Here is a 26,850-nt window from a genome sequence, read left to right as displayed (position 1 = left end):
AATGCTAAAATATAATTTTTACAAATGTTACGACATAGATCCTGGTTAATGATGTCTGAGCCATCTTGGTCTTGGTGTGTGTGGTCAGCGCTGCTTAGGAGATCTTCTTCTGTCCTTCTCCTTCTTCTTTTCCAGGCTGCTGCTGTCCCTCTTAGGCTTCCATTCTGTTCTTCTGGTGGTGGCTCTGGTGTTTGCCTCGCAGTTCCCAGAAACAGTTTTATGTATTTTGCTGGGATCCATCTTACCAGTGTTTCTGTAGAGACAAGGGCATCTTCTCTTCCCCAAGTAATCAATGGGAAGGTGCCAATAATTTGTTTAGATTCAGGGTCTTTGGTCAACACAGGTGGCTGTTCTTTTATTTGGGCTGCAGCTGAATTAGTAAACTGCCTGATGACTGGGGGAGTTGTCTCCATAAATGGGTTGTTCAAAAAGTTGAATACGTAAAAGGACTTGGCCAGTGTCTCAATGGGAGATAATATCTGGATTACCCCTCTCAGCTGATGAAGGATCCTTTTGATGGCTCAGTGGGCCCTCTCAGCTTTGGACTGTCCTGTGGTGGAGTGTGGTATGCCTGTGACATGTTTTATACCCCAGGGGTGAGAAACTTGTTGGAATCAGTGCAAGGTATAAGCAAGAGCATTATCAGTTTTAAGTTCCTGTGGATATGCCTAGGTGGAAAAACTTAAAAATTAATGTTTATAGCATCTTTGATTTTTCACCAGCATGAGCAGAGGCAAAAATCCCAGTGGAAAAGGTTTTGATTGAGAGGTGGATGTACTTTAGTCTGCCAGAAGGGGCTTGGTGTGTGGTGTCTGATTGCCAGATGTGGAGACTCTCTAGTCCTCTTGGACTGACTCCAGCTCTGGCAGAAGCAAGGGCATGTTCCTGACAATTTGGCCAGGTGGCTACAATGGATCTTGCTGGGTCTCGGGTAATTTTGAACATCCTGAGCAGCGCAGGAATGTTTTGATGGTAGAATTGGTGGCTGATCCTTGCCTGTCCAAAATCTATCTAAGGCATATTGCAGTGGTTCAGATGTTTGAAGTAGGCAATTGAGGTGCTCTTGAGTGAGAAGTAAGTATATATTCACAAGGTCTGTTCCTGCAAGGGAGCACAGACACTTTCTAGCTTTCCTGACAAGATGTGCAATAACTCTCTGTTGGGTTGTTATCATTTTAGTAGGTTGGTGTCATCTGAAAACCCAATCAATTATTATCAAGGCATCTGAGATAGTTGAGTCCCACAGAAACAAAAATGCATGGAATTTTGGACTTACACCAAGGATTGCCAGGGAGAAAGGAAAATTAGGGTGATGTCTGTGTGCCTGTTTAGTTTGAATCACCCAGGATACTTTTGTACAGCTGCTTCTGCCTCTGGTGTCAGTGGTCGCAGTTGAGTCCTTCACTGCCTTTAAGGAGCAGCAGGAACAGTGTCGTGAGATCTTCTGTGGTGGATCCCAACAGTGAACATCGCCAACTGATGCTTCCACAGAGTGATTGGAGTTCTGGCAGAGTCTTTGGGTTGTCCTGGATTTGCAGTGTTTGTGGTGTGATGGTTCTCTCTGCAGTTTTTAGGCCGAGACACTTCCAAGGGGCTGTCCTTTGAACTTCATCTGCTGCAATCTTAAAACCTTTCTCCTGTACCACAGTTATGACATCGTGTACTGCAACATCCAGAATGAACTGAGCTTCTGCACAAACGACTGTGTCGTCCATGTAATGAGAAATGATAGCATTAGGATGTTCATTATATGGTCCATATAACGGAAAACGTTTAGCATTAGGGCGAGAGAATTAGGACTTCAAGTCATTGAAAAATATTTGGGCTACTCTTCATTTGTTGAGGCAATACAGTCCACTTGTACCTCTGTAAAGGTGCTTGTCGATTTAGTGATGGAAAAGGCAGCCCAGGAGGGTGTCATTGGGCTGCATTGGGGTGTCAAAAATTAGACATTAAGATCTATATCAACCATCTGCCAAAAACAGTGTAATCATAGGTACAATTGGACTAAACCTCCCTGAAATAGCCTTCCTTCACATCTCAAGCCACCCAATCTTCAAAGCAATGCTCTTCCTATGCTCAGGCTCCATCAATCACAGCCTAAATGACAAATAAGATATCCGAAAAATAGGAGGACTCCAAAAACTGCTACCCACAACTACGGCATGGCGCACCATCGGCAATCTCGAGGTATCATGGAGGCTGAGGGCAGGCTGGATTGGAAGGCACCCATGTCCTCAATGGCCTCACTGATTTTCCTGAGGTCCTGCAGGAGCCGCCTCTTGTCTTTGCCAGGCTTTCATATGATAATGACAGGGGCATTGCAGGGGCTAGTAGAGGGTACAATGTGGCCCACAGACAGCTGCTCCTGCATGAGGGACTGCAGGGCCTTTAACTTTCTGCCTGGGAGGGGCCACTGATCCACCCATATGGGGTTGTTGGTCTTCCAGGTTGACTGAAGTGTGGCACGCTGCTCAGTGGCCCCGTCTAGAAATCGTGAGGTGTTGATAGGATTGCCGGCCTTGTCCCCCTTTGGGACAAGAGGTCTTTCCCTCAAATTGTTATTGGTGACTGGGTGACAAAAGATCTTACTGTAGCAACTGTGCCCTCAGGACCTTCCATGCAGATGTTACTGTGACCCCAGAAGCTGGTAGTGGCTCCCCTAGTAGCTAATAATTACCCCAGCAGCTGGGACCAGGGGTCATTCTTTTAGCCAATCAGAGCAGGAAATTATGGTGGCATCAGCTCTTGTATCTAATAGTCTTGAAAGACATATCTTTCTCCCTTTATATGAAAAAGCACACTTTAGAATGGGTCTGTTTCTGCCTGTTGTCTGTGCCCACATCACCATTGGATCAGCTGGTGGGGTGATCATGTCCCGTAGGAGGTAGTCTCTGGCTATAACTGTTCCTTTTGGAATGAAAAGGGGAGAGTCTAAGCATAGAGCCTGGACAGTTATCTCCTGCAAAGATGTCAAGGCGAGTACCTCAGGTAGTAGAGTGAGTGTCTCCATCCCTTCCCTGGTGTTGGTTAAAATCAAAATGTCTCTGGGCCCTTCTTCAGGCCTGTATTTGCCTATTGGAATATGGTGAACATAAATATCGTGGATTGGAATTGAAAAGGCGCTTACATGCTGCCTTTGGGTTCCAGGGCAGAGCTGTCTCCTGTCGAGTTTTCCACAGTGATCGAGCTGTCCCGCTGGATCTGAGAAGGTCGCTGTGCTGGTCCTCCACGGGTTTGGGGAGAGTAGGGCGGAACGGCCTCGCATTTGGTGTCATTGTGCGGGGCCTTTCTGTGTCTGTGTGGGGTTTCCCGCAGGCCAGCGGTTTTGCTGGTGTTGGAAAGCGTGTGGACGAGGGGGGCAGTGAGGACAGTGGCTGTGACGGCTAGAAGGTCTGTGGTAATAGCCTATATTTTTAAAATTCTGTTGAAAATGCCTCATCTCCCTACACTTAAAGCCAGGTCCTTTTTTTATGTATATGTCAGGGAATAACTTGGGAGGCTGCTAGCACCTCTACTACACCCTGACTGGTAGCCTTAGCTAGGCTGGCATCACAGTGTAAGGATGCCCTAAGTGTGCATGCCTCAACCATTTGTGCAGTGGTAGGCTTTGGGTTAAGGTGTAGCGAAGGAAAAATGTCTTTACAGGTGTTGTTAGCATTTATTTCAGCAAGTTTAGGAGGCAGTACCTTCCTGGCTTTTGGATGTTCACCTTGCTTCTCTACTGCTTGTTGAAAGTGGTCAATATATTTTCGAAAGGATTGCCCAGGTTCCTGCAGAATGTCTATGAAATCTAGAGTAGGTGTTGTTGCATTGGGTGTCTGCTTGAGAGCTTGCTTTACAGCACTTTTATCTCTTCTAACAGAGCTCAGGGAAGGTCTATTCAATGAGATTTATTGAAGTCTTCCTCCCTAGATGGACTAGTGTTAGGTGTGCACACATTTCTTCCCTAGTATAGTCTTTTAATAATTGTTTTATTGGTTTTTTCCGCATTCCTTCCCACAGAATAATTTCAGTGGGAGAAAGTAGGATGTGCATAAAAAGGAGCAGATCGTGATGCACCATAACATGTGCAGTGAATATGTCATTTAAGAAATTATTAAAGTACGGTAAGCTCCTCCCATGCTCTTTCGCTGCTTTACAAAGATCTTTCATCTCCCCGTGTGTTACAGATTCCCATCAGGTGTCAGCCCCCCTCTGGTACTGCACTGCTGCTGCTTGTATTTTAGCTCCCAATTCCCAGTCCCCCTCTTCAGCTGCCAGCTTCAGCATCATCTGCCAAGAATCCTCAGGCTCATGCTGAAGGTGGGATGAACCTTCCCTCTCCTCTCCAGAAGAGGGAAATTGGTCTCTGGCAGAGGAGCGGGGCCTTGGGGTGACTGGCCAGGCCCGGTGTTGTGGGCCTTTGGTAGCCAAAATGGCGGCCTTCTGGTTACTGCCCCTCACACTTCTGGCTCTGACAGTGTGGGATCCGCAAGGGGCTGAGTTGGAGGGGGTAGGGCAGCGGGATTAGGCAAGGACGCGCTGGATCCCAATGCAGGGGTGGTTCCTGATGCAGGGGTAGGACCCAAACAGGGGGAAGACCCGATGAGAGAGTGGGGGTGGGAGGGAGTTTGACATAGATGACCCCCTCCAGAGGAGGGACTCCATTTTGTGAGCTATCTGAAAGGGATCAAGGGAGGAGAGGTAGTGGAGAATGGGTTAGGGTAGAATCCAGGCCTGTGTGATCACTACAGACGTGGGTAGCAGGTAGAGAAGGAGGGGAGATGGCAGACAGCAGGTGGCTTGTCTGTGCTTTACAGCAGTTCCTGTCTCTCACCCTTATCTTGGTATCAGTGGGTTCAGGAATGCCAGGGGCAGAACTCAAAATATGATTTGAGTATTAGAACATCGAACCCTTGAGAAAACTGTATAAATCATGTGGAAAATTAGGTAAAATTTTGCGACTCTTATCCCTCCTGGAATTTTCAAAAGGAAGAGTCTTTCCCGAATTGAGTCCCAAAATGCTACATGACGAATTGAATCAACAGAAATATCTGGATACTCCTTAAAAAGCCAATGAACAAATGACTTCCAACTTGCCTTAGTAAAAGTCTTCCACTCTGAAAGGAGAACATCCCTAACTCCAACATATATGTCCCTCTCAGCTTTGGATAATTTGTTACCCAGAGCTGCCCCTGATGTAAAGGGTGGCCCACCCACAGGACTAAAAAATCACCCAAGGATCCTGCACTGCAGGGGGCTGTCCCCCCATTCACTGCTCTGGTGGTGCTGGATGCAGATGTTTCAAAATATCCCCTGGGCTTCACCAGCTGAGCCGGCCCTGTTGCTGCTGCAGGGTGCCGGCGCTGCATTCAGTAAACCTTGGTAAAACTGATAAAACATTGCATTGAAAGGGCTGCCTCACTTTATTGTAATTTGTCATTTTTGTCGTGCGGTATTATAATTCCTGTAATAGGCCCCTGGGCCTCCACAACCTTGTGTCCTACTGAGATATCATTGTAGTGAGGAGCTCAGCAGTGCTGAAAGCAGAGGCCTGTCCTTTGTGTTCCCTTTGGGATGGCAGTGGAAGTGCCCTGAGTGCACATTCAGAGGCACCTTCATGGCTTCTCATGCCACGACACCAAAACTAAATGTACAATGTGGCTTCCTTGAATGACATGTAGTCCTTTGAAATATCTGCAGGCAGTGATCTGAAACTGCTTTCTGAGCCTGTTCCTTGGGATCAGCTGTGAGGGGAAGAGGGCTGGCCTGAGCCCGGTGCTGTGTCCCACTAGGAGCAGCTCACAGGTTTACGTGCAGAGCAGGCACTGCCAGAGGCGATGGAGATCTCACCTGCCCTGCAGCCACCTTTGTCAAGGTGCTGTAAACCTCAGCTGCTGCTGACTTTCCCCTTGGACCCCTTGGTTTAGTCACTATGGGGAATTTCTTTCCTGAAGCCCATGGTATTTCCCCCTGGCAGCTGTGATGGGGATGCTTGGGGAGTGTGGGGATTTGGGGGCAGCTGCCCGGGCAGGGGCTGAGCTCGGGGCCCTGTTGGGCCCATGGCCCCCAGCAGCAGCAGCAGCAGCAGCATCAGAAGCCCCAGGGCCCGAAGCCCCGTGCCCCCTGCCCAGCACAGGCTGCCCTGTCCCTGCAGCTGTCACCCGAGTGGGGCTCAGGGGCCAGTGGCCGCTGGCAGCAGCAAGAATGTGGGCAGGGTGAGGATGCCCTGGCCTGGCTTGTGTCTCTGGAACAATGCGGGCTCAGGGCAGTGCAGAGCAGGCTGGGAAGCAGAGCCCAGGGCCTTTGGAGGCACCAAGGCTTAAAGATCAGCCCCTGCAGCAGCCCAGATGCAGGTGGCCCAGTTGCCAAGGCTGTGGTGACCTTGAGAGCATGCAGGTGGATTTTGCAGGGCTGTGGCCTACTGGTGGCTCTGTGCCCAGGAGTGCCTGTGTCTGCAGCAGGAAGGGTGGCTGAAGGTTTGCTGCCTGCTTTGGTGGCATGGCTGCAGGGGCCAGTGCTGTGAGAGCCCCCTGTGTGAGAGCTGGTGAGAGCTGAGCTCTTGGGGACAGCGCTGTGCCCCAGGCCAGGAAGAGCAGCAGTGCCCAGTGCCAGGAGTGGTGTCAGTGGGAGCCCCTGTGCACATGGACCCCCAGCCCCGGGATGGCCGTGCCAACACCCCCAGGGACCTCCAGCCCCAGGAACGCGGAACAAGTGGATCCCACAAGTGTGCAAAGGCTTCCCGTGCCCAAAGGAATGGCCAAGAGAAGTCAGGCTTTAAAAAGAAACAGTATTTATTTGCTGAAGATCGGCAAATCTAGGATTTACCGAACATGTTTCGTTATAACATTTGTTATAACAACAACAACAACAATGTACAAAACATATTTACATGCCATCCGACGACTAACAATCTTCAAAACGTATTTCCTGAAAACTTCAAACGTAGAGAACATATTTACAGAAATCTTCTAAACTTTCAAACGTATTTACAGAAATCCTCAAAACTTTCAAACGTATTTACAAAGGTGTGGCCTCTGGTCCATCATGTGCATGAGTCCTGGAAGAAAGGAAGCAACAGAGCTGGACTCAGCTGCCAGCACTGGGCACAGCAGGGCTGGCAGCTGGGCCTTAGGGGCTGGGCCAGGGCTGGCAGGGCTGGCGTGGCCCCAGGCAAGTGCAGGGCAGGCCGGGGCTGGTGCTTGTGGCAGCACAATCCAGGCCCCCTGGGGGCACCATGTCCCTGAGCGGGGCCATCCAGCCCAGCCCCAGCCTGGCGTCAGGGGACCCAGTGTGTGTGTGGGCAGGGCGTGGGAAGCATCTGCCTGTCTTACCTGTGGGGCTCTATCTTCCGCCAAGGACCATGGGCTCCTCGTCATTGTTGTCATCAACTTCCATGTCCTCGATGTAATCCTCCTCATCCACCTCCATCTCCTCGATGGTCTCCTCCTCGTCTACTTCCATGTCCTCAACAGCGGAGGACATGGAAATAGAGGAGGAGTCCACCTCCATCATCTCTACCTCATCCAGCCCCATGTCCACATCCATGTCCTCCACAGTGTCTCTGGCAGCCTGCAAGGGGCAGCACAATCTCCCAGTGGGCTTCTTGTCCCACACCATCCATTCCCACATGGCTGAAACCTGCCCAAGCTGGGTGCCCCCTGCCTGGAATGGCACTGTACCTCCATGGGCACAGCAGAGCACATTGTGCTGGGATTTTTGCTCCAGATCAGGCAGCAGGAAAAGCCCAGGCAGCAGCAGCAGCTCTGTGCTGAGTGTCAGAGTGCAGGGTGACCCTTTGCAGCCGGTGAAGTGCCTGCTGTGCTCGTTTCCAGGTCCTGGACGTTCCACCTGGAACCCTCTTGGAGCTGTGATATCACTGAAGCTTCAGGGGTGCTGTGCAGTGGGAGATGGAGATGGCAGAATGATCAAATCCTTGAATGGTTTGTCTTGGAAGGGACCCTCAAGATGATGTGGTTCCAAGCTGAGCAAGCTCCCAGCAGAGCAGGTTGCTGCGGCCCCTGTCCCACCTGGCCTTGGATGTTGCTGGGGATGGGGCATCCACAGCCTCTCTGCACTGGTCCCTGTGTCAGGGACAAGCACCCTGAGAATAAAGAACTTTTTCCCATCATCAAATCTGTTCTACCTCTTACAGTTTGATCACATTCCTCCGCGTCCTGTCACTACAGTTTCTGACCATAAGTCCTCTCCCACTTCTCTGGGTGTGGCTCTTCCTGCAGGGTCATACGTGTGGCTGGACCTGCAGACAGGAGAGAGAGAAGCCAAATTCCCAGTCCGAAAAAATGGGGAAAGTGGCATGAGGACTGAGAGAAGAACGGTAAAGAAGAAACATACAAGGCTTTGCGTTGAGTGTGCTGTGGGATTAATGCCGTTTATTAGAGGCCAGGTTCCCTTGTGCACTCAGTTCCTGTGTTTCAGCCTGTCCACAGCCAGCCGCTTTGAGCGACCGGCACTCCCAGAGCTAGGAGCTTGCTTGCTTAAGCTGCTAGTGATCGAGGTGAGAGAGGGATCTTTGTGTGGAACTGCAAACACTTCAGTGGATTACACGGAAGAGGGTCCAGGAAGGGAGACAAAATGGGGCTGCGCACACAGTGGGAAAATGGGGGGGCGAAATCGGGGTAGCATTGCAGTAAGCCAGGTCCAAAATGGTATAAGAGAGGGGAGAACATTCTCGAGTGAGTACATATAAGAAAAATACTGCAGTTGAACTGGGTGATACCAACAAAACGTGCTGCATCACCATGAGCCTGCAAATGCCCATGGGCGAGACCGTTGCATTCAGAGTGATATCTCTCTTTTACCTTGGTCACTTTACCCAGAGGTATTACAGCTCCAATGGTCAGCCCCTCTGCCACCAGAACTTCCCCTTTTTGTTGTCTATAAAGAAGGCTTCATCCATAGAGTTTTGCAGGCATTTAGCATAATGGATAAAATAACCAACACAATGAATACAATAAACAAAGTCCACAAAACAGTCTTTACTAAACATGAAAGTAAGCCTTTTATCCCCCAGTGTTTGAAAAGTCCAGTGAACCAGTCGTAGTTGCCTTCCATCTGGATCTTGTTTCCTTGATCTTTTAGCAGCTGGGTGCCCTGATATACAGACTCCCTATGTGACAGCAGGTTGAAAAAACACATGCCTTCAAATGCCTGACAGGCAGGGCCATGGACAAGAAATTGTGGCGTGTCTGTGGAAGCGTCCAGCTGAAGGCATGTAGCTCAGTGAGGAGCATCCAGATTCCTGCTCAGTAGCAATGAATGGCAGCATCCTCTGACTTTAGCTAATTTATTACCTGGAGGCTTGGGTGTCCTAAAAGTAAACAGATAAAGTGAGTCGAAGATGAAACATAAGTTCAGGTCCCACTTAACTTTCTCTTCTGTAAGCCAAGGGTGTGAACACAGTTTATTAGAAGAATCATATATCAATGCTAAAATATAGCTTTTACAAATGTTAATTCATATATCCTGGTTAGTGGTGTCAGAGCTATCTTGGTCTTGGTGTGTGTGGTCAGTGCTGCGTAGGAGATCTTCTGTCCTTCGCCTTCTTTTCCAGGCTGCTGCTGTCTCTCTTAGGCTTCCATTCTGTTCTTCTGATGGTAGCTCTGGTGTTTGCCTCACTGTTCCCAGAAACAGTTTTATGTATTTTGCTGGAATCCATTTTAGGAGTGTTGCTGTAGAGACAAGGGCATCTTCCCTTTCCCTCGTAATTAATGGGTAGGTGCCCATAAATTGTTTAGATTCAGTGTCTTTGCTCAACACAGGTGGCTTTTCTTTTAATTGTGCTGCAGCTGAATTAGTAAAATGCCTGATGACTTGGAGAGTTGTCTCCATAAATGAGTTGTTCAAAAAGTGGAGTACGTAAAAGGACTTGGCCAGTTTGTCAATGGAAGATAATATCTGGATTCCCCCTCTCAGTTGATCAAGGGTCCTTTTGATGGATCAGTGGGCCCTCTCGGCTATGGACTGTCCTGTGGCAGAGTGTGGTATGCCTGTGACATGTTTTATACCCCAGCGGTCAGAAACCTATTGGAATCAGTGCAAGGTATAAGTAAAAACATTATCAGTTTTAATTTCCTGTGGAATTCCTAAAGTAGAAAAAACGAAGAAGTAATGTTTTATAGGATCTTTTCATTTTTCAACAGCATGGACAGAGCCAAAAAACACACTGGTAAAGGCGTCGATTGAGACGTGGATGTATTTTAGTCTGTCAAAAGGAGCTTAGTGTGTGATGTCTGATTGCCAGATGTGGAGACTCTCTAGTCCTCTTGGATTGACTCCAGCTCTGACAGAAGCAAGGCCATGTTCCTGACGATTTGGGCAGGTGGCTACAATGGATCTTGCCAGGTCTGGGGTAATTTTAAACATCCTGAGCAGCACAGGAATGTTTTGATGGTAGACTTGGTGGCTGATATTTGCTTGTATAAAGACTGTCTAAGGCGTATTGCAATGTTTCAGATGTTTGAAGTAGGCAATTGAGGTGCTCTTGAGTGAGAAGTAAGTATATATTCATAAGGTCTGTTCCTGCAACGGAACACAGATGCACTCTAGCTTTCCTGATTAGTTGTGCAATAATTTTCTGTGAGGTTGTTATCGTTTTAGTAGGTTGGTGTGCTCTTAAAACGCATTCAATTTCTATGAGGGGACTTGAGATAGTTGAGTGCCCCCGAAAAAATAATGTATGGAACATTGGACTTGCACCAAGCATTGCAAGGAAGAAAGGAAAATTAGGGTGCGATCTGTGTGACTGTTAATTTGAATCACCCAGGACACCTCTTTTACAGCTGCTTCTGCCTCCGGTGTCGGTGATCAGGGGAATAGAGTCCTCTGCCTTTAAGGAACAGGAACAGTGGCGTGAGATCTTCTGTGGTGATTCCCAGCAGTGAACGTACGCAACTGATGCTTCCACAGAGCGTTTGGAGTTCTTGCAGAGTCTTTGGGTTGTCCTTGATTTGCAGTGTTTGGGGTGTGATGGTTCTCTCTGTGCTCTTTAGCCCGAGGTACTTCCAGGGGGCTGTCGTATGAACTTTATCTGCTGCAATCTCAAAACCTTTCTGCTGTACCACAGTTATGACATCTTGTACTGACACATCCAAAATGATTTGAGCTTCTGCACAAACAACTGTGTCGTCCATGTAATGAAAAATTATAGCATTAGGATGTTTTTCCGTCTGGGTGAGAGAATTTGGGCGCAAAGCCATTGACAAATAGTTGAGCTACCCTTCTTTATTTGAGGCAATGCAGTCCACTGGTACCTCTGTAAAGTTGTTTGTCAGTTTAGGGGAGGAAAAGGCAAACCAGGGGCGTGTTATTTGGATGCATGTGGGCATCAAAAAAGTAGTTATTAACATCTATAATAACCCTCTGCCAATAACTGTGCAATAAAATTACAATTGGACTAAACCTCCCTGAACTAGCCTTCCTTCACATCTCAAGCCACCCAATCTTCAAAGCAATGCTCTTCCTATGCTCAGGCTCCATCAATCACAGCCTAAATGTCGAACAAGATATCCGAAAAATAGGAGGACTCCAAAAGATGCTACCCACAACTACAGCATGCCGCACCATCGGCAATCTCGAGGTAACATGGAGGCTGAGCGCAGGCTGGACTGGAGGGCACCCATGTCCTCAATGGCCTCACTGATTTTCCTGAGGTCCTGCAGGAGCCGCCTCTTGTCCTTGCCAGGCTTTCATATGATAATGAAAGGTGCATTGCAGGGGCTAGTAGATGGTACAGTGTGGCCAACAGACAGCTGCTCCTGCACGAGGGACTGCAGGGCCTTTAACTTTCTGCCTGGGAGGGGCCACTGATCCACCCATATGGGGTTGTTGGTCTTCCAGGTTGACTGAAGTGTGGCGTGCTGCTCAGTGGCCCCGTCTAGAAATCGTGAGGTGTTGATAGGATTGCCGGCCTTGTCCCCCTTTGGGACAAGAGGTCTTCTCCTCAAATTGTTATTGGTGCCTGGGTGACAAAAGATCTTACTGTAGCAACTGTGCCCTCAGGACCTTCCATGCAGATGTTACTGTGACCCCAGAAGCTGGTAGTGGCTCCCCTGGTAGCTAATAATTACCCCAGCACCTGGAACCAGGGGCCATTCTTTTAACCAATCAGAGCAGGAAATTATGGTGGCATCAGCTCTTGTATCTAATAGTCCTGAAATACATCGCTATCCCCCTTTTCCTGAGAAAGCACACTTTAGAATGGGTCTATTTGGACCTGTAATCTGTGCCCACATCACCATTGGATCAGCTGGTGTGGTGATCATGTAAACTAGGAGGTTGGCTCTGGCTATAACTGTTCCTTTTGGAATAAAAAGGGGAGAGTCTAAGCATAGAGCCTGGACAGTTATCTCCTGCAAAGATGTCAAGGCGAGTACCTCAGGTAGTAGAGTGAGTGTCTCCATCCCTTCCCTGGTGTTGGTTTAAATCAAAATGTCTCTGGCCTGTTCTTCAGGCCTGTATTTGCTGTGGGAATATGGTGAACATAAATATCGTGGATTGGAATAGAAAAGGCGCTTACATGCTGCCTTTAGGTTCCAGGGCAGAGCTGTCTCCTGTCGAGTTTTCTGCAGTGATTGAGCTGTCCTGCTGGATCTGAGAAGGTCGCTGTGCTGGTTCTCCACGGTGTTGGGGAGAGTGGGGCGGAACGGCCTCGCGTTTGGTGTCATTGTGCGGGGCCTTTCTGTGCCTGTGTGGGGTTTCCCGCAGGCCAGCGGTTTTGCTGGTGTTGGAAAGCGTGTGGACGAAGGAGGCAGTGAGGACAGTGGCTGTGACAGCTAGAAGGTCCCCGGTAATAGTCTGTATTTTTGCAATTCTGTTGAAAATGCCCCATCTCCCTACATATAAAGCCAGGTCCTTTTTCATGCGTATGTCGGGGAATAACTTGGGAGGCTGCTAGCACCTCTACTACACCCTGACTGGTAGCCTTAGCTTGGCTGGCGTAACAGTGTAGGGATGACCTAAGTGTGCATGCCTCAACCATTTGTGCAATGGTAGGCTTTGAGTTAAGGGGTAGGGAAGGAAAAATGTCTTTACAGGTGTTGTTAGCATTTATTTCAGCAAGTTTAGGAGGCAGTACCTTCCTGGCTTTTGGATGTTCACCTTGCTTCTCTATTGCTTGTTGAAAGTGGTCAATAAATTTTAGAAAGCATTCCACAGGTCCCTGGAGAATGTCTTTGAAATCTAGAGTAGGTGTTTCTCCATTGGGTGTCTGCATGAGAGCTGTCTTTGCAGCACTTTTATCTCTTCTAACAGAGCTCAGGGAAGGTCTATTGAATGAGATTTATTGAAGTCTTCCTCCCTAGATGGACTAGTGTTAGGTGTGCGCACCTGTCTTTTCTAGCATAGTGTTTTAATAGCTGTTGTATTAGTTTTTCCCCCATTCTTTCCCACAGAATAATTTCAGTGGGAGAAAATAGGATGTGCATAAAATGGAGCAGATCGTGATGCACCATAACATGTGCAGTGAATATGGCATTTAAGAAATTATTAAAGTACGGTGAGCCCCTCCCATGGTGTTTGGCTGCTTTATAAAGATCTTTCATCTTCTGTGTGTGAAAGTTTCCCAGCGAGGGTTAGCCCCCATCTGGTACTGCACCGGTGCTGCTCGTATTTTAGCTCCCAATTCCCAGTCCCCCTCTTCAGCCACCAGCTTCAGAATCCTCTGCCAAGAATCCTCAGCCTCATGCTGAAGGTGGGATGAACCTTCCCTCTCCTCTCCAGAAGAGGGAACTTGTTCTTTGGCAGAGGAGCGGGGCCTTGGGGTGACTGGCCAGGCCCGGTGTTGTGGGCCTTTGGTAGCCAAGATGGTGGCCTTCCGGTTACCGCCCCTCACACTTCCGGCTCTGACAGTGTGGGATCCGCAAGGGGCTGAGTTGGAGGGGGTAGGGCAGCGGGAGTAGGCAAGGAAGCGCTGGATCCCAATGCAGGGGTGGTTCCTGATGCAGGGGTAGGACCCAAACAGGGGGAAGACCCGATGAGAGAGCTGGGGGTGGGAGGGAGTTTGACATTGACAACCCCCTCCAGAGGAGGGACTCCATTTTGTGAACTATCTGAAGGGGATCCAGGGAGGAGAGGTAGTGGAGAATGGGTTAGGGTAGAATCCAGGCCTGTGTGATCAGAACAGACCTGGGCAGGGGGTAGAGAAGGAGGGGAGATGGCAGACAGCAGGTGTCTTGTCTGTGCTTTACAGCAGTTCCTGTCTCTCATCCGAATGGTGTCAGTGGGTTCAGGAATGCTGGGGGCAGAACTCCAACTCTGGGTTGAATATTAGAACTTTGAACCCTTGAGAAAACTCCATAAATCATATGAAAAATTGGGTAAAATTTTGCAACTCTTATCACTCTCTGAGTTTGCAAAAGATAGAGTCTTTCCCTAACTCATCTCAAAATGCTACGTGACAAACTGAATCAACAGACATGTCTGGAGCTCCTTAAAAAGCCAATGAACAAATGACTTTCAACTTCCCTTAGTAAAAGTCTTCCACTCTGAAAGGAGAGACTACCAAACTGGAAGTTATATATCCCTCTAAGGATGGGATAATTTGTTACCCAGAGCTGCCCCTGAAATAATGGCTAGCCCAGCCACAGGACTAAAATATCTCCCAAGGATCCTGAACTGCAGGCCGCTGTCCCCCACCTCACTGCTCTGGTTGCTCTGGACGCAGGTGTTTCAAAATGTCCCTGGGCTTCACCAGCTGAGCCAGCCCTGTTGCTGCTGCATGGTGCCAACACTGCCTTCAGCAAGCCCTGATAAAACTCAGGTCCCAATCCAGGGTGCTGGCTGACCCGAGGCGTCTTCTGTCCCGTGACGGTGGAAGAGCCGGATTCTCACTGGAGTGGCTCTCAGGAATTCTCAAAGAAGGTCCCTGTTTGGGCAGCCCTTGTGACGTGCCCACAGCCAGACACTGTGAGAGACCTGCAGTCCCAGAGGTAGGAGCAGACTTGCTGGAATGCATGATGGATGAGGCAAGAGAGGGATCTATGTGTGGAACTGCAAATACTGTGGATTGCGCTGGAGAGGGTCCAGGGAGGGAGACAAAGTGGGGGTGGACACACAAGGATTTCCATGGGGGAAAAAAGGACCTTGTATGCAGTAATTCAGGACTAACAGGTGTTAAGAGAGGGGAGAACATCCTAGAGGAGTATGTATAAGGAAAGGAGAAAGTTCATGATATCAAGAAAATGTGCTGAATCTGCATGATCCCACAAAAGACAATGAGCAAGATCATTGTATTCAGAGGGGTTATTCACCTTGCTTTAATTCTATATCATTGTCATCAGGTATTACTATTCCAGTGGTAGGCCCCCCCGCCTGCAAAACATTGCCTCTGCCTCAGACTTCATTGCTGGTGAGGAGCTCAGCAGTGCTGAAAGCTGAGGCCTGTCCTTTGTGATCCCTTTGGGATGGCTGTGGAACTGCCCTGAGTGCACATTCAGAGGCACCTCCATGGCTTCTCATGCCACAACACCAAAAATAAATCGTCAGTTTGGGTTTTTGAATGATATGTAGTCCTTTGAAATATCTGCAGGAAGTGGTCTGAAACTGCTTTGTAAGCCTGTTCCTTGGGATCAGCTGTGAAGGGCTGAGGGCTGGCCTGAGCCTAGTACTGTGTCTCAATGGAAGGGCCCCACAGGCTCACGTGCAGAGAAGCACTGCCAGAGGCCCTGGAGATCTCACCTGCCCTGCAGCCACCATTGTCAAGGGTCTGTAAACATCACCTGGTGCTGACTTTCCCCTTGGACCCCTTGGTTTAGTCACTATGGGGAATTCCTTTCCTGAAGCCCGTGGTATTTCCCCCTGGCAGCTGTGATGGGGATGCTCAGGGAGTGTGGGGCTTTGGGGGCAGCTGCCCGGGCAGGGGCTGAGCTCGGGGCCCTGTTGGGCCCATGGCCCCCAGCAGCAGCAGCAGCAGCCGCCCCAGGGCCAAAAGCCCCGTGCCCCCTGCCCAGCACAGGCTGCCCTGTCCCTGCAGCTGTCACCCGAGTGGGGCCCAGGGGCCAGTGGCCGCTGGTAGCAGCAGGAATGTGGGCAGGGTGAGGATGCCCTGGCCTGGCTTGTGTCTCTGGAACAATGCGGGCTCAGGGCAGTGCAGAGCAGGCTGGGAAGCAGAGCCAAAAGCCTTTGGAGTCTGCAAGGCTTAAAGATCAGCCCCTGCAGCAGCCCAGATGTAGCTGGCCCAGTTGCCAAGGCTGTGGTGGCCTTGAGAGCATGCAGGTGGATTTTGCAGGGCTGTGGCCTACTGGTGGCTCTGGGCCCAGGAGTGCCTGTGGCTGCAGCAGGAAGGGTGGCTGAAGGTTTGCTGCCTGCTTTGGTGGCATGGCTGCAGGGGCCAGTGCTGTGAGAGCCCCCTGTGTGAGAGCTGGTGAGAGCTGAGCTCTTGGGGACAGCGCTGTGCCCCAGGCCAGGAAGAGCAGCAGTGCCCAGGGCCAGGAGTGGTGTCAGTGGGAGCCCCTGTGCACAGGGACCCCCAGCCCTGGGGTGGCTGTGACAGCACCCCCAGGGACCTCCAGCCCCAGGAAGGCGGAACAAGTGGAACCCACAAGTGTGCAAAGGCTGCCCGTGCCCAAAGGAATGGCCAAGAGAAGTCAGGTTTTGAAAAGAAACAGTATTTATTTGCCGAAGATGGGCAGATCTGGGATATAGAGAATATGTGTCATTATAACAATCGTTATAACAACAACAACAACAACAATGTACAGAACATATTTACATGGAATCTGGTGGACTAAAAATCTTCAAAACGTATTTACAGAAAACTTCCCACCTAGTGAATGTATTTACAAGGAACTTCTAAACTTCAAACGTATTTACAAAGGCGTGGCATCAGTCCCAGCATATGGATGAGCCCTGGAAGAAAGGAAGCAGCAGAGCTGAACTCAGCCGGCAGCACTGGGCCCAACAGGGCTGGCTGCTGGGCCCCAGGGGCTGGACTGGGGCTGGCAGGGCTGGCGTGGCCCCAGGCAAGCGCAGGGCAGGCCGGGGCTGGTGCTTGTGGCAGCACAATCCAGGCCCCCTGCGGGCACCGTGTCCCTGAGCGGGGCCATCCAGCCCAGCCCCAGCCTGGCGTCAGGAGACCCAGTGTGTGTGTGGGCAGGGCGTGGGAAGCATCTGCCTGTCTTACCTGTGGGGCTCCATCTTCATCCAAGGACCATGGGCTCCTCCTCATCCTTCTCGTCAACTTCCATGTCCTCGGTTTCATCCTCCTCATCTACTTCCATCTCCTCGATGGTCTCCTCCTCGTCTACTTCCATGTCCTCAACAGTGGAGGACATGGAAGTAGAGGAGGAGTCCACCTCCATCATTTCTTCCTCATCCAGCCCCTGGTCCACATCCATCTCCTCCACAGTGTCTCTGTCAATCTGCAAGGGGCAGCACAATCTCCCAGTGGGCTTCCTGTCCCACACCATCCATTCCCACATGGCTGCAGCCTGCCCAAGCCGGGTGCCCCCTGCCTGGCCTGGCACTGTACCTCCATTGGCACAGCCGAGCACATCCTGCTGGGATTGGCGCTCCAGAGCAGGCAGCAGGAAAGCCCAGGCAGCAGCAACACCTCAATGCTGAGGGTCAGAGCGCAGAGCGAGCGGCAAGTGACCCTTGGCAGCCGGTGAAGTGTCTGCTGTGCTCGTTTCTGGGTCCTGGACGTTCCACCTGGAACCCTCTGGGATCTGTGATGTCACTGAAGTTTCAGGGCCGCTGCGCAGCGAGAGATGGCGATGGCAGAATGATCAAATCCTTGAATGGTTTGGCTTGGAAGGGACCCTCAAGATGATCTGGTTCCAAGCTGAGCAAGCTCCCAGCACAGCAGATTGCTGTGGCCCCTGTCCCACCTGGCCTTGGACGTTGCTGGGGATGGGGCATCCACAGCCTCTGTGCACTGGTCCCTGTGTCAGGGACAAGCACCCTGAGAGTAAAGAACTTCTTCCCATCATCAAATCTCTTCCATCTCTTGCAGTTTGATCCCATTCCTCCTTGTCCCGTCACTAAAGTTCCTGACCAAGAGTCCTCTCCCACTTCTCTGTAGTCCCTTCCCTCACTGGAAATGTGCTGAGGTCTCCTGTGACTTTCTGAACAATGTTCATAAGCTGAAATCTGCAAGTTGAAGCTTGTAGGCCCTCTGCAGTTATTTAGTGGTGCTGGGGTGGTTCCTCAATTGCAACATGAAATTCTGAGGTATCAATTCATCAGCTGTTTTTATTTTTGTGGGATCTGAGAATTTGGGTCAGCAGAGCCCTATATTGTCAGGGGGAGTTGTCTGTGAGCCTGACACAGAATCCAGCACTCAGACTAATCTTTTCTTGAGTATAGTAGGTTTTTTCATTCCTTTCCTCCTGCCCTTAGCCATTACTAGAATGTCACAGTGAAAATAGAATTGAGGCCGTTTTTCACTCATTACATGTTCTTGTTTGTTTTGTTTCTTCTGGAAGGCTGGGCAAGGTTGATCTCGATGCAAATTCATTCACATCTGAGGAGCTTAAAAAGGCCTTGGCTAAAATTGAGGAAAGTGACAAGGCAGAAAGGAAGGTGAGTTTCCCATTTCTAAAGCAGTGCACATTGCAGGGATCTGAAAACACCTTGTTACACTCTGCTGAAACACAATGGTTAAAATGATTGCTTGGAAAACACTGTGCAAACTAATTTTGTGGTAAATATGGACCTGAAATACCTTTATTAACCTGTTAGTGATATTGTTCCCTGACTTTTCTGTACGACTCGAAGATTCTGTGAGTGGTTTGGGTTGGATAGGACCTTTAAAGCTGATCCAGTCCCACCCCTGCCATGGGCAGGGACACCTTCCACTATCTCAGGTTGCTCCAAGCCCCATTCAAGCTGGCCTTCGACATTTCCAGGGATCCAGGGGCAGCCACAGCTGCTCTGAACAATGTAATTTATCTGTTTCACTGCAGCTCAATTCACAAAAATGTCTGCAGACCCCAAAGGGAACTGGATTGCAGCTGACGGTATTTACAGAGGGTATTTCCCTTTACTCTCCTTGCTTTGGGTTTCCAACCTTGTGCTCTGGATAGCAAAACCCAAGTGGCCATGGTGAAGCAGGGGCTGACATCTCCTTACACAAGCTCCAAGTTGTCCATTTAGTTACAAAACAACCCACAGCCCGAAGTAAATAGGTGGGAAGATGTGTGACTCATCAGGTACATCAGAGCCTCTTTCCCTTCTCCCCCTCAGCAGTATTTCTTTAACCCTCGCTCCTCCTGCTGCCTTGGTCTTGGCTCACTCAAACAAAAACTGAAAGAGGAGTCAAGGCTCTAAAGTTCTGGTGTCACAGAAAGGTTTTTTCTTCCCTTATGTGGCAGCATGGCATGATTTCATTTGCTGGAGATTATTTCCATAGCAGCATTGCTGATTGATTGCAGGGCGGCTGAAAAGGGCTGCTGGAAATGAGGATCATTGAAATGCAAAAATTAGTGATACTCTATTAGGTGAAAATAAGCCATATTTTAAAACCCCCCTGTTAGAACAGCTTTTGTCCCAGCAACTGGGCTAAAAGCAGCTACATCTAATGGACCTAAAGTATTCCATTTGCAGTCACTCCTGCAGAGAGCAAATCCATCCCTGAAGGCTCAGTGTCAGAGGAAATGGAGTTACACCGAGCCTCTCTGTGCTCCGGCAGAGGCAGCTCGGGGAGGGATGGGTTGGGTGTGGTACCTCTGGTAATTTATCATTCCATTGACACAGCTTTCACCTCCATTGCTCACTTGGTTTTCCTCCAGCCCTCTCTGATCCCTCATGGGGAGCAGGACAGTGCAAACCCTCCAGTTGAGGCTCACTCCGCATACAAACACATCTTGGCATTTGTGACAAATGCCTTCCAAAAGCGGCTTTCTGCCTTTCTCCTGTCCTTGGGGCAGCCCAGCTCCAGCATGGCCTCTCTGCTGCTTCTGTCCCCTGCAACAGCAGGCTCTGTCCCCAGTGCCACCAGTGCTGATGTTCCTGCACCTCTGGGGCTCTCTGAGATCTCTGACAGAGCCTTTCCTCCTCACCACGTTTTGTGTCAGCTCTGCTCAGGGCAGCCCTTGGGGTGCTGTTACTGCGAGGGAGATGAGCTCAGGACAGGCTGTGTGCTGGCCAAGCCCCATGACACAGCACGTCAGCTGCCCCCAGCTTATCACTGCTCCTTCTGCCTCCCTTTCTGACAGCTTCTGTCCTCACACCTCTCCCTAGGAGATAGACCCTTCCAGGAATTTGCTCAATGCTTGGAAAGGCAAAAGCATCTTTGTCTGTGTCTGAGAACTCGTTGGAGTCACTGGGCACTTTGGGCTGGATGGGACCTCTGGAGCTCTCTGGCCTCATGTCCAGTTCCAGAGAGGTTCAGCTGTAAGATCAGGGAGGTGCCTCAGGGCTTTTTGCAGCCAGGTTTTGAGAAGATCCACTTGCAGGCAAGCAGAGAACAGCAGTACTGCTGCCTGTGGGCTTGGTGTTGAATTGGATGGAAATGGGATGTAGAAATAGTGCACAAATGCTGTAGAGATGTAGAAGTGGTGCACAGAGCTCTACTGTTCACTCATATTGTGGGTATATCACAGCTAACTGGGTTCCTGGGCTTCTCAGAAAGACCCTGCCCCTGCACCTCTGATGTAGAGCAATAAATCCATTGGCACAGACAGCCAGGTTCCCTTTGTGAATTTTGGGGCTGGCATTCCTTTCTGTATCTGTCTTGTCTCTCTTCATCTCCTATCTTGTTATCTCACATCTGGTTTTTCCTCCTTTTGTTTCCAAGGCCCGAGAGGAAGACGTGAGGAAGAAGTTCCGGCCCATAGAGCAGCTGAAGGAGGAGTTTGAAAAGCTGAACATGAAGATAGAAACAGATTATGAAATTATGGTTAAATTAATCAGCAAATTCAACAGCTCTGCCTCCATGCTGGATGAGAAAGTCGCGGAGCTTTATGATCTCGAATATTATGTTCACCAGGTAACAAGAATGCCTCAGTAACTACCATGTAAAATCCAGGGGATACGGTGTCTTAAACGAGGCTTTATTTTTCTTATCAGTATCAGGTAATACAAATTGCTTAATTACCATAATCCTGGGACAATAACAGACAGCAGAGGACTAGTGCAGGCTTGTTTTATATCCAGGTTGGAATTAATCATCGCTTGTGCCAGGAGCCAGCACTATCCTGGTGGTTGCCTGATTTGTTGTCTGTTCTCAGGCTGGTTTTCTTATCCTCTCTTTTTCCTTTTTTATCTCCTTAATGTTACAAAATGGGGTTTTAGCTGCCATTTTTGGGTAAGTAGAGTGGTGGTTGCTCAGAAAATAATTATTTTCTCTCTGCTTCCATGGAAAGCTGCCGTGGTTGATGGTAGGTGCCTTTATATCAGTTCACAGAGAACGTCTTTGTACCAGGAAAGGTGACAGCCACCCAAAACCCCCTATTTTGTCTTGGTGTGAGTAAGCAGTGGCTAGCAGAGCCTGGCTGTGCTAATTAGTTCTGTGTGAGGGTGAACATATTTCCTGGCATCTCGCTTCCTCGGGTTTGTGCTCACACTTTTCCCCCCCCTCTCTCTGATCTCTCCTGCTCTGCTTTCAGCTCACACATTCCTACCTCCCCTTGGATGCAGCTGCAGGCACAGAGCTCTGCTCCCCTGGGCTTGGTGCCTGCCTTGGTGCCACCCCTGGGAGGGTGTCTGGGCATCCAGCCTCTGCTCTGCCGTGTGGGAAGGGACTTGGCTTCTCCCTCCCCAGTGACTGGGGAGAGTCTGGAGTGCACTGGGAGAGTTTCCAATGGCACTTTGTCATTTCAGAGGGTGAATAGGACAACTCTTGGGAGGTGCCAGTGCAAGCCCTTTCACTGGAACAGCACTTGTTGAACCAAATTTGGTATTTGGAGGCAGGTAGCTGAAGTGTTGCTGCTGTGAGAGAGAGAGTCCATGTGCCAGCTGATACAAGTGTTATTTCCAGGGCTCTTTGTCTTGAATTTCCACTCTGAATTGTCATTGTGGGCATGCAGAGGCTTCCTTGCTGTTTGTTCTCCCTGCTTTTGTGTCACTGATGGCATCTGTGTGACTCAGAGAATATCTGTGAACAATGGGCACCCAAAGAGCTTCATATTTGTACTCAGGGCTAATCTTGCCTGTTTAAGGGTGCCAGAGCATCAGGCCATTGTGCTAAAAAGCAGCCCCCAAATGCCCTGGCATGCCTTGAATTCCAACATAGCGATCTGGACTATTCCAGCAGAAAATCCCTGCAGCACAGGATGGGGCAAACAATTTCAGAATGGCAGAGGAGCAGGGACTGGAGCATCAAAGGGAAGCACATGCAGCATCAAAGGGGTCAGAGAGGGGGAATGGCAGGAGGCTGGCAGGAGCACAGGGGCTCCTTTGTGCGCCGATCACAGCGCTGCTCTGTGCCCGCGCTGTCGGGGCAGATGGCTGGGCAGCCCCTTCTCATCAGGCAGGAAGCTGATAAGAAATATGACTTGTCTCTAAGCCAGCATGGCTTTTCCTCCTCTTTCTTCTTCCAGTCAGTTGAATGCGTCCAGAGCATTATCTCTGCTTGGGACTGACTTTAGCAGCAGTGGCTTAATGTAATTACTGAAGAGCAGCCAAAGGACGCTGGTGCCGCATAACCCTGGAAGGGCTGAACTGCCAGGACTCCCCTGCAGCGAGTCACAGCCCTGCTGTGGGAGCAGGGGATCCTTGCAGATGTGGGTAGCCAAGGACTTGTGTAGGGCCACTTTGCAAGTCCCACCTTCCCCAGCCTCCATCAGAGCAGTACCATGCCGTGCCGTGGCTTTTCAGAACTGTTCAGCTCCCGGCCATCCTGCTGCTGTCTCCGGGACACGGGATGCCCTGTGGAGTGGAAAATGCCATGCCCTGGAGGGCGTGCAAGCAAAGGCTGCTCCCTGCTCTGTGCCATGGTCACCCTGGAGCAGTGGGTGCGGGGCAGCTTGTGCCTCGGAGCGTGCCGTGGGAGCCATGGCTGGTGCCCAGCCCGGGGAGATGCTCTCTCCTGCCTTTGAAGAGTCAGCCCAAGGGCTCTGCCTTTGCTCAGCTTTTGGTTGCCAGCTCTGGTTTGCTTCTCCTCAGCCACGATTCAGCTTGGCATGTTCGGGAACCCGTCTTGGAGAAGGAGTAGGAAGGTTTGGCTTGCTGGGTTATCTGTAATGCATAAAACCCAAATGCAAATGTGAAGAGGGCAGAGCGTAACTCATAAACAGCATTCACGGTGCTTGCACAGCAGTGTGTGGAGCCAAGACCCGTTCTCAGGCATTGCAGGCTCTTTCTCTCAATTATTTACTCTGCTTATCTTCCCCTCTCCTCTGCTCTGACATGCTACACCATCTCTCTCTGCTAATTTCCTCTCCATCGTGTGCAGTTGACATGCTGCTTTCCCTTGCTCTTGTTTTCTAACATTTTCTCTCTCACCTTCCCTCCCTATTTTCTTTCTCCTCCAATTCAAACCTGCTCCCTGAATAACTGCTGTCATATTTGCTCTTCTCCCATCCCTCCCCTCGCCTGCTTTGCCTGTGTACTTTACTCAAGAGCTATTTTGATCTTTGGTTTTTCTTCTGTGCTGATTTCAGTGGACTGAAGTGAGGTAGGAGCTGCTGCCTTGCAGCATATACTGCTCCCCAGAGAGGTTAATACCTTCAAGTTGTTAAGTTTGGGGATTTTGTTAGTTTTAGAACTGGAGCTCTCACAACAAACTCTGGTTAAAAAAGATAAACACATCTTCAGAATAAGCTTTACAGCACAACAGCACAATTTACATTCTGCTGTTGTGGTGTCTCACTGACGCTGGGGCAGCACAAAGGACTCTGATGCTGCTGAGGTTACAGCAGGGGATGGTTTTACCACTCCAGCTGCTGGATGCAAATTCCCGCCTGTCCAGATATTCACTCTCATGCAGAAGTCAATGTCTGATTCCAGCACTAAACCAGTTTTTACAGAGGCTGAGTAATAAAAGGACCCACTGGCAGCTGAAATTGGGTTGCTGCATAGATTTCTCTGTAGATAAAGATGGGTCTGCAGAAAAGTGAGAGCTCTGGCAGGCCTGGTTTATAGGGACAGTTAAAAGAACAGCATCTGAAAGGATACAAAAGCTGCTGCAAATCCTGAATCAGCCCCAGCAGACCTGCAGAGAGCAGCTTTGCAGAGGGACAGGTGGGTATTGTCCCACTGGGGAGCAGAGATGAGCTGGAGCTCCCCAGGTCCTGCTTTGGTTGGTAACGACAGACCTGTAGCACACAAAGCTTCTTCTTCTCCTGGGTACCTGAAATATCTGACTTAGGGCCAATTTTGATGAAGGTACATGGTTGAGATACATATAACACTAAGCATGAAGTCATTGACTAGAAGAGGGTCCCACATGCCCTGCATGGCTTGTGGTCCTGTTCCACCTCATCAGGGGTTCGGCTTGCCCTGCTGATAACTCATTTTTATATTCTGTTTCCATCAGCCAACGATTGCTGTTGTGTCCCTGTCTTTCAGAGAGATATGTCGAATTTCTAAACCTGATTTTTCTGTGCAGGCAGAAACTGATTTTTCTGTGCAGGCAGTTCTGAGCATTCATCAGATCCTCTTTTAAACTGAAAAAAAAAACATTGAATACCAAAATGCATTGATGTGACTTTGGACTGAATTTTGTACTTGAAGTAGTTTGTGCTGTTTCTCTAAATTTTGTCTGTGAGCACTCAGAGCCTTTTCTGATCTCCTCTCCAAGAGCAGATGCCCACTGGGACTGTGCCTGGCTAGCCCCTGATCCACTTAGAGCCAGAGGCTGATGAATTCCCACTAATGTGCAAACTTTTCCCTACTGGCAGTTAATCCATTATTGTTTGCTTAGAAAAGTCATTGTGGGGCTGCTCCTTGGGGAAGCTCCTGGATGACCCCTCCAAGCTGGGACTGGCTTTTTCCTTCCTTGTCCATGGGAAGTTGTTGATGGAACTCATGGAGAACTCCCAGAACTGCCCATGCTACTCGCTCCCATGCCCCCTTTGCACCCTGTTGGTGCTGACAGGCTCCTAAACATCCCTGACTCCTGGTGCTACAATTACAGCATCAATTAATTAACTTCATTTGCAAAACATGCAATTCCCTGGATCCCTAGTAAAGGCTTGCTCAGGGGAGAGCAAAGAACTGGAGTTTTATGACATCAGCAGATATATCGAGTTTTTGACACCACCTGAATTGCCAAAATACATGGCAAGAGCAGTTTTGATAGCTATAATCAAAGTATTTGAGTTTCCAGTGATGCCTTCTGAGTGTGACAATGTCCTCCCACAAGGACACTGTGCCTGGGCAGCTGTGACATCTCTGCTCGTGGGCAGGGCTGTGCTAAGCTCAGCCACAGCCATTCCCTCGGAATTTTTAATTCCTTGTAAAACTCCCTGCTGGGCAGAGCAGGAGGGAAGGGATGCTGTGGGTGTGAAGGGAGGTGTTCTCCAGGGGCTGGGGCTTTGTGCTGATGGAAGCTGCTCTCTCCCAGGTGGACAATGCCAAGGATTTCCTGTCCATGGGTGGGCTCCGGCTGGTGATCGAGGGGCTGAACAGCAGCGAGGCCTCGCTGAAGGAACACGCTGCCTTTGTCCTGAGAGCTGCCCTGTCCAGGTGAGACCTGCCCTCACCTGTGCTCTGTGCCTCTCTCCACCTCCCTTGGTTTATTTCTGATAGCAGAGATCAAAAGCTGTGTTGTGACACACCACAAAACTGTCTTGTCCCCTTCCTCGCCCTTGCAACATCTGTTTCCCCTTCTCCTCAGTGTGTCCTTATCTTGCTCATTGGACACATCCAGAAGTAATGTGGTGTCAAATCTATGATTGTTTCTTGGTTTCCCTGGGCTCCCTGTTTCTGCAAAGTCCAAGGAAGGAATAATTCTCCTTCTGTCCCACTGACAGCTCTCTCTGGGGGAAGATGTAACAGAGGGTACAGTTACAAGCACCCCAGTGAGCACCTTTGTCCTTCCTCATCCTTGCTCCTGGGCTGCCTCAGGATGGCAAGGTGCTGATTTGAGCAGCTCCCGTGGTCTTTAGAGAGAGATTTGGGCCCCATGAACACGTGCCTCTGACATCAAAGGCGTGTTGATTAGATGTGGGGTCAGGAATAAGGGTCAGCAGCCAGAATCCAGAGGAGACTGACCTGCAGAATGTTTGAGGTTCAGGGAAAGGAGCCTGCTCTTCCTTATGCTGGGGCATCCTGTGTAGTGCTGGCTGCAGGAGGTATCCTGTGGGCTCCATGGGTTTTCCTGGTGCCCCTTTTTTGATTTATGGCTTTTGGGGCTTTGCAGGGGATGTGTTGCTCATTCAGAGGTGCAGAGGCTTTAGAAATGCATTGGATGGACTCAAATTCAGCATCAGAAGTGCAGAGTGAAAATTGAAGGTCAGGACTGTTTTATCTGCATATTTCTACACCTAAAAATACAGCCACCTTCTCCAGCATCATAAATTATTTATGGCCTAGTCTAACACATGGTGCATGCACAGACCTGCATTTACTTGGCAATCTCATATGCAATGCAGTTGGCCCTCAGCGTGTGTGGAGTGATGGGCCTCGTGGACAGGAGCAGGTACCCAGGTTTATACCAGGCAAGGATCCAGCTTCTAGTCTGAAACAGAGCCTGATTTAGGGATGACAGGAAGATACATGAGAAACAAAACCTGCTCTTCATATTCTGGTGTATCTTTGTCTCTGAAACAATACCAGAATGGTTTGCACAGGTTCTTTATGTAGACACTTTCTGCATACCGAGAAGATCATGCAGAGGATCTGGAAACATTTGCAGGTAACTTATGAAATGACAGGGGCTGCTAAAGAGCTTCTTTCCAGATGTACCTGCCATGACATGGCCAGGACTCCAAAAATTCATTGTCTCATGGTACCTGACAGTGTAGC

At 49.6% G+C, this 26,850-nt stretch overlaps 1 protein-coding gene across 1 annotated transcript in view; it reads left to right on the top strand.

The window, feature by feature from the left end:
* Positions 1-25,573, top strand: part of LOC134434581 (nucleotide exchange factor SIL1-like) — a 93,392-nt gene extending 67,819 nt beyond the window's left edge. The window contains exons 4-6 of the mRNA XM_063183240.1: positions 18,426-18,522; positions 20,738-20,929; positions 25,448-25,573. Coding sequence (XP_063039310.1) covers positions 18,426-18,522; positions 20,738-20,929; positions 25,448-25,573 — 415 coding nt within the window. The remainder of the gene's footprint in view (positions 1-18,425; positions 18,523-20,737; positions 20,930-25,447) is intronic.
* Positions 25,574-26,850: the final 1,277 nt, after the last annotated feature.

Source organism: Melospiza melodia, unplaced genomic scaffold (assembly GCF_035770615.1).
Source record: "Melospiza melodia melodia isolate bMelMel2 unplaced genomic scaffold, bMelMel2.pri scaffold_44, whole genome shotgun sequence".
NCBI classification, from domain to species: domain Eukaryota; kingdom Metazoa; phylum Chordata; class Aves; order Passeriformes; family Passerellidae; genus Melospiza; species Melospiza melodia.
This window is presented reverse-complemented; position numbering and strand designations above follow the sequence as displayed.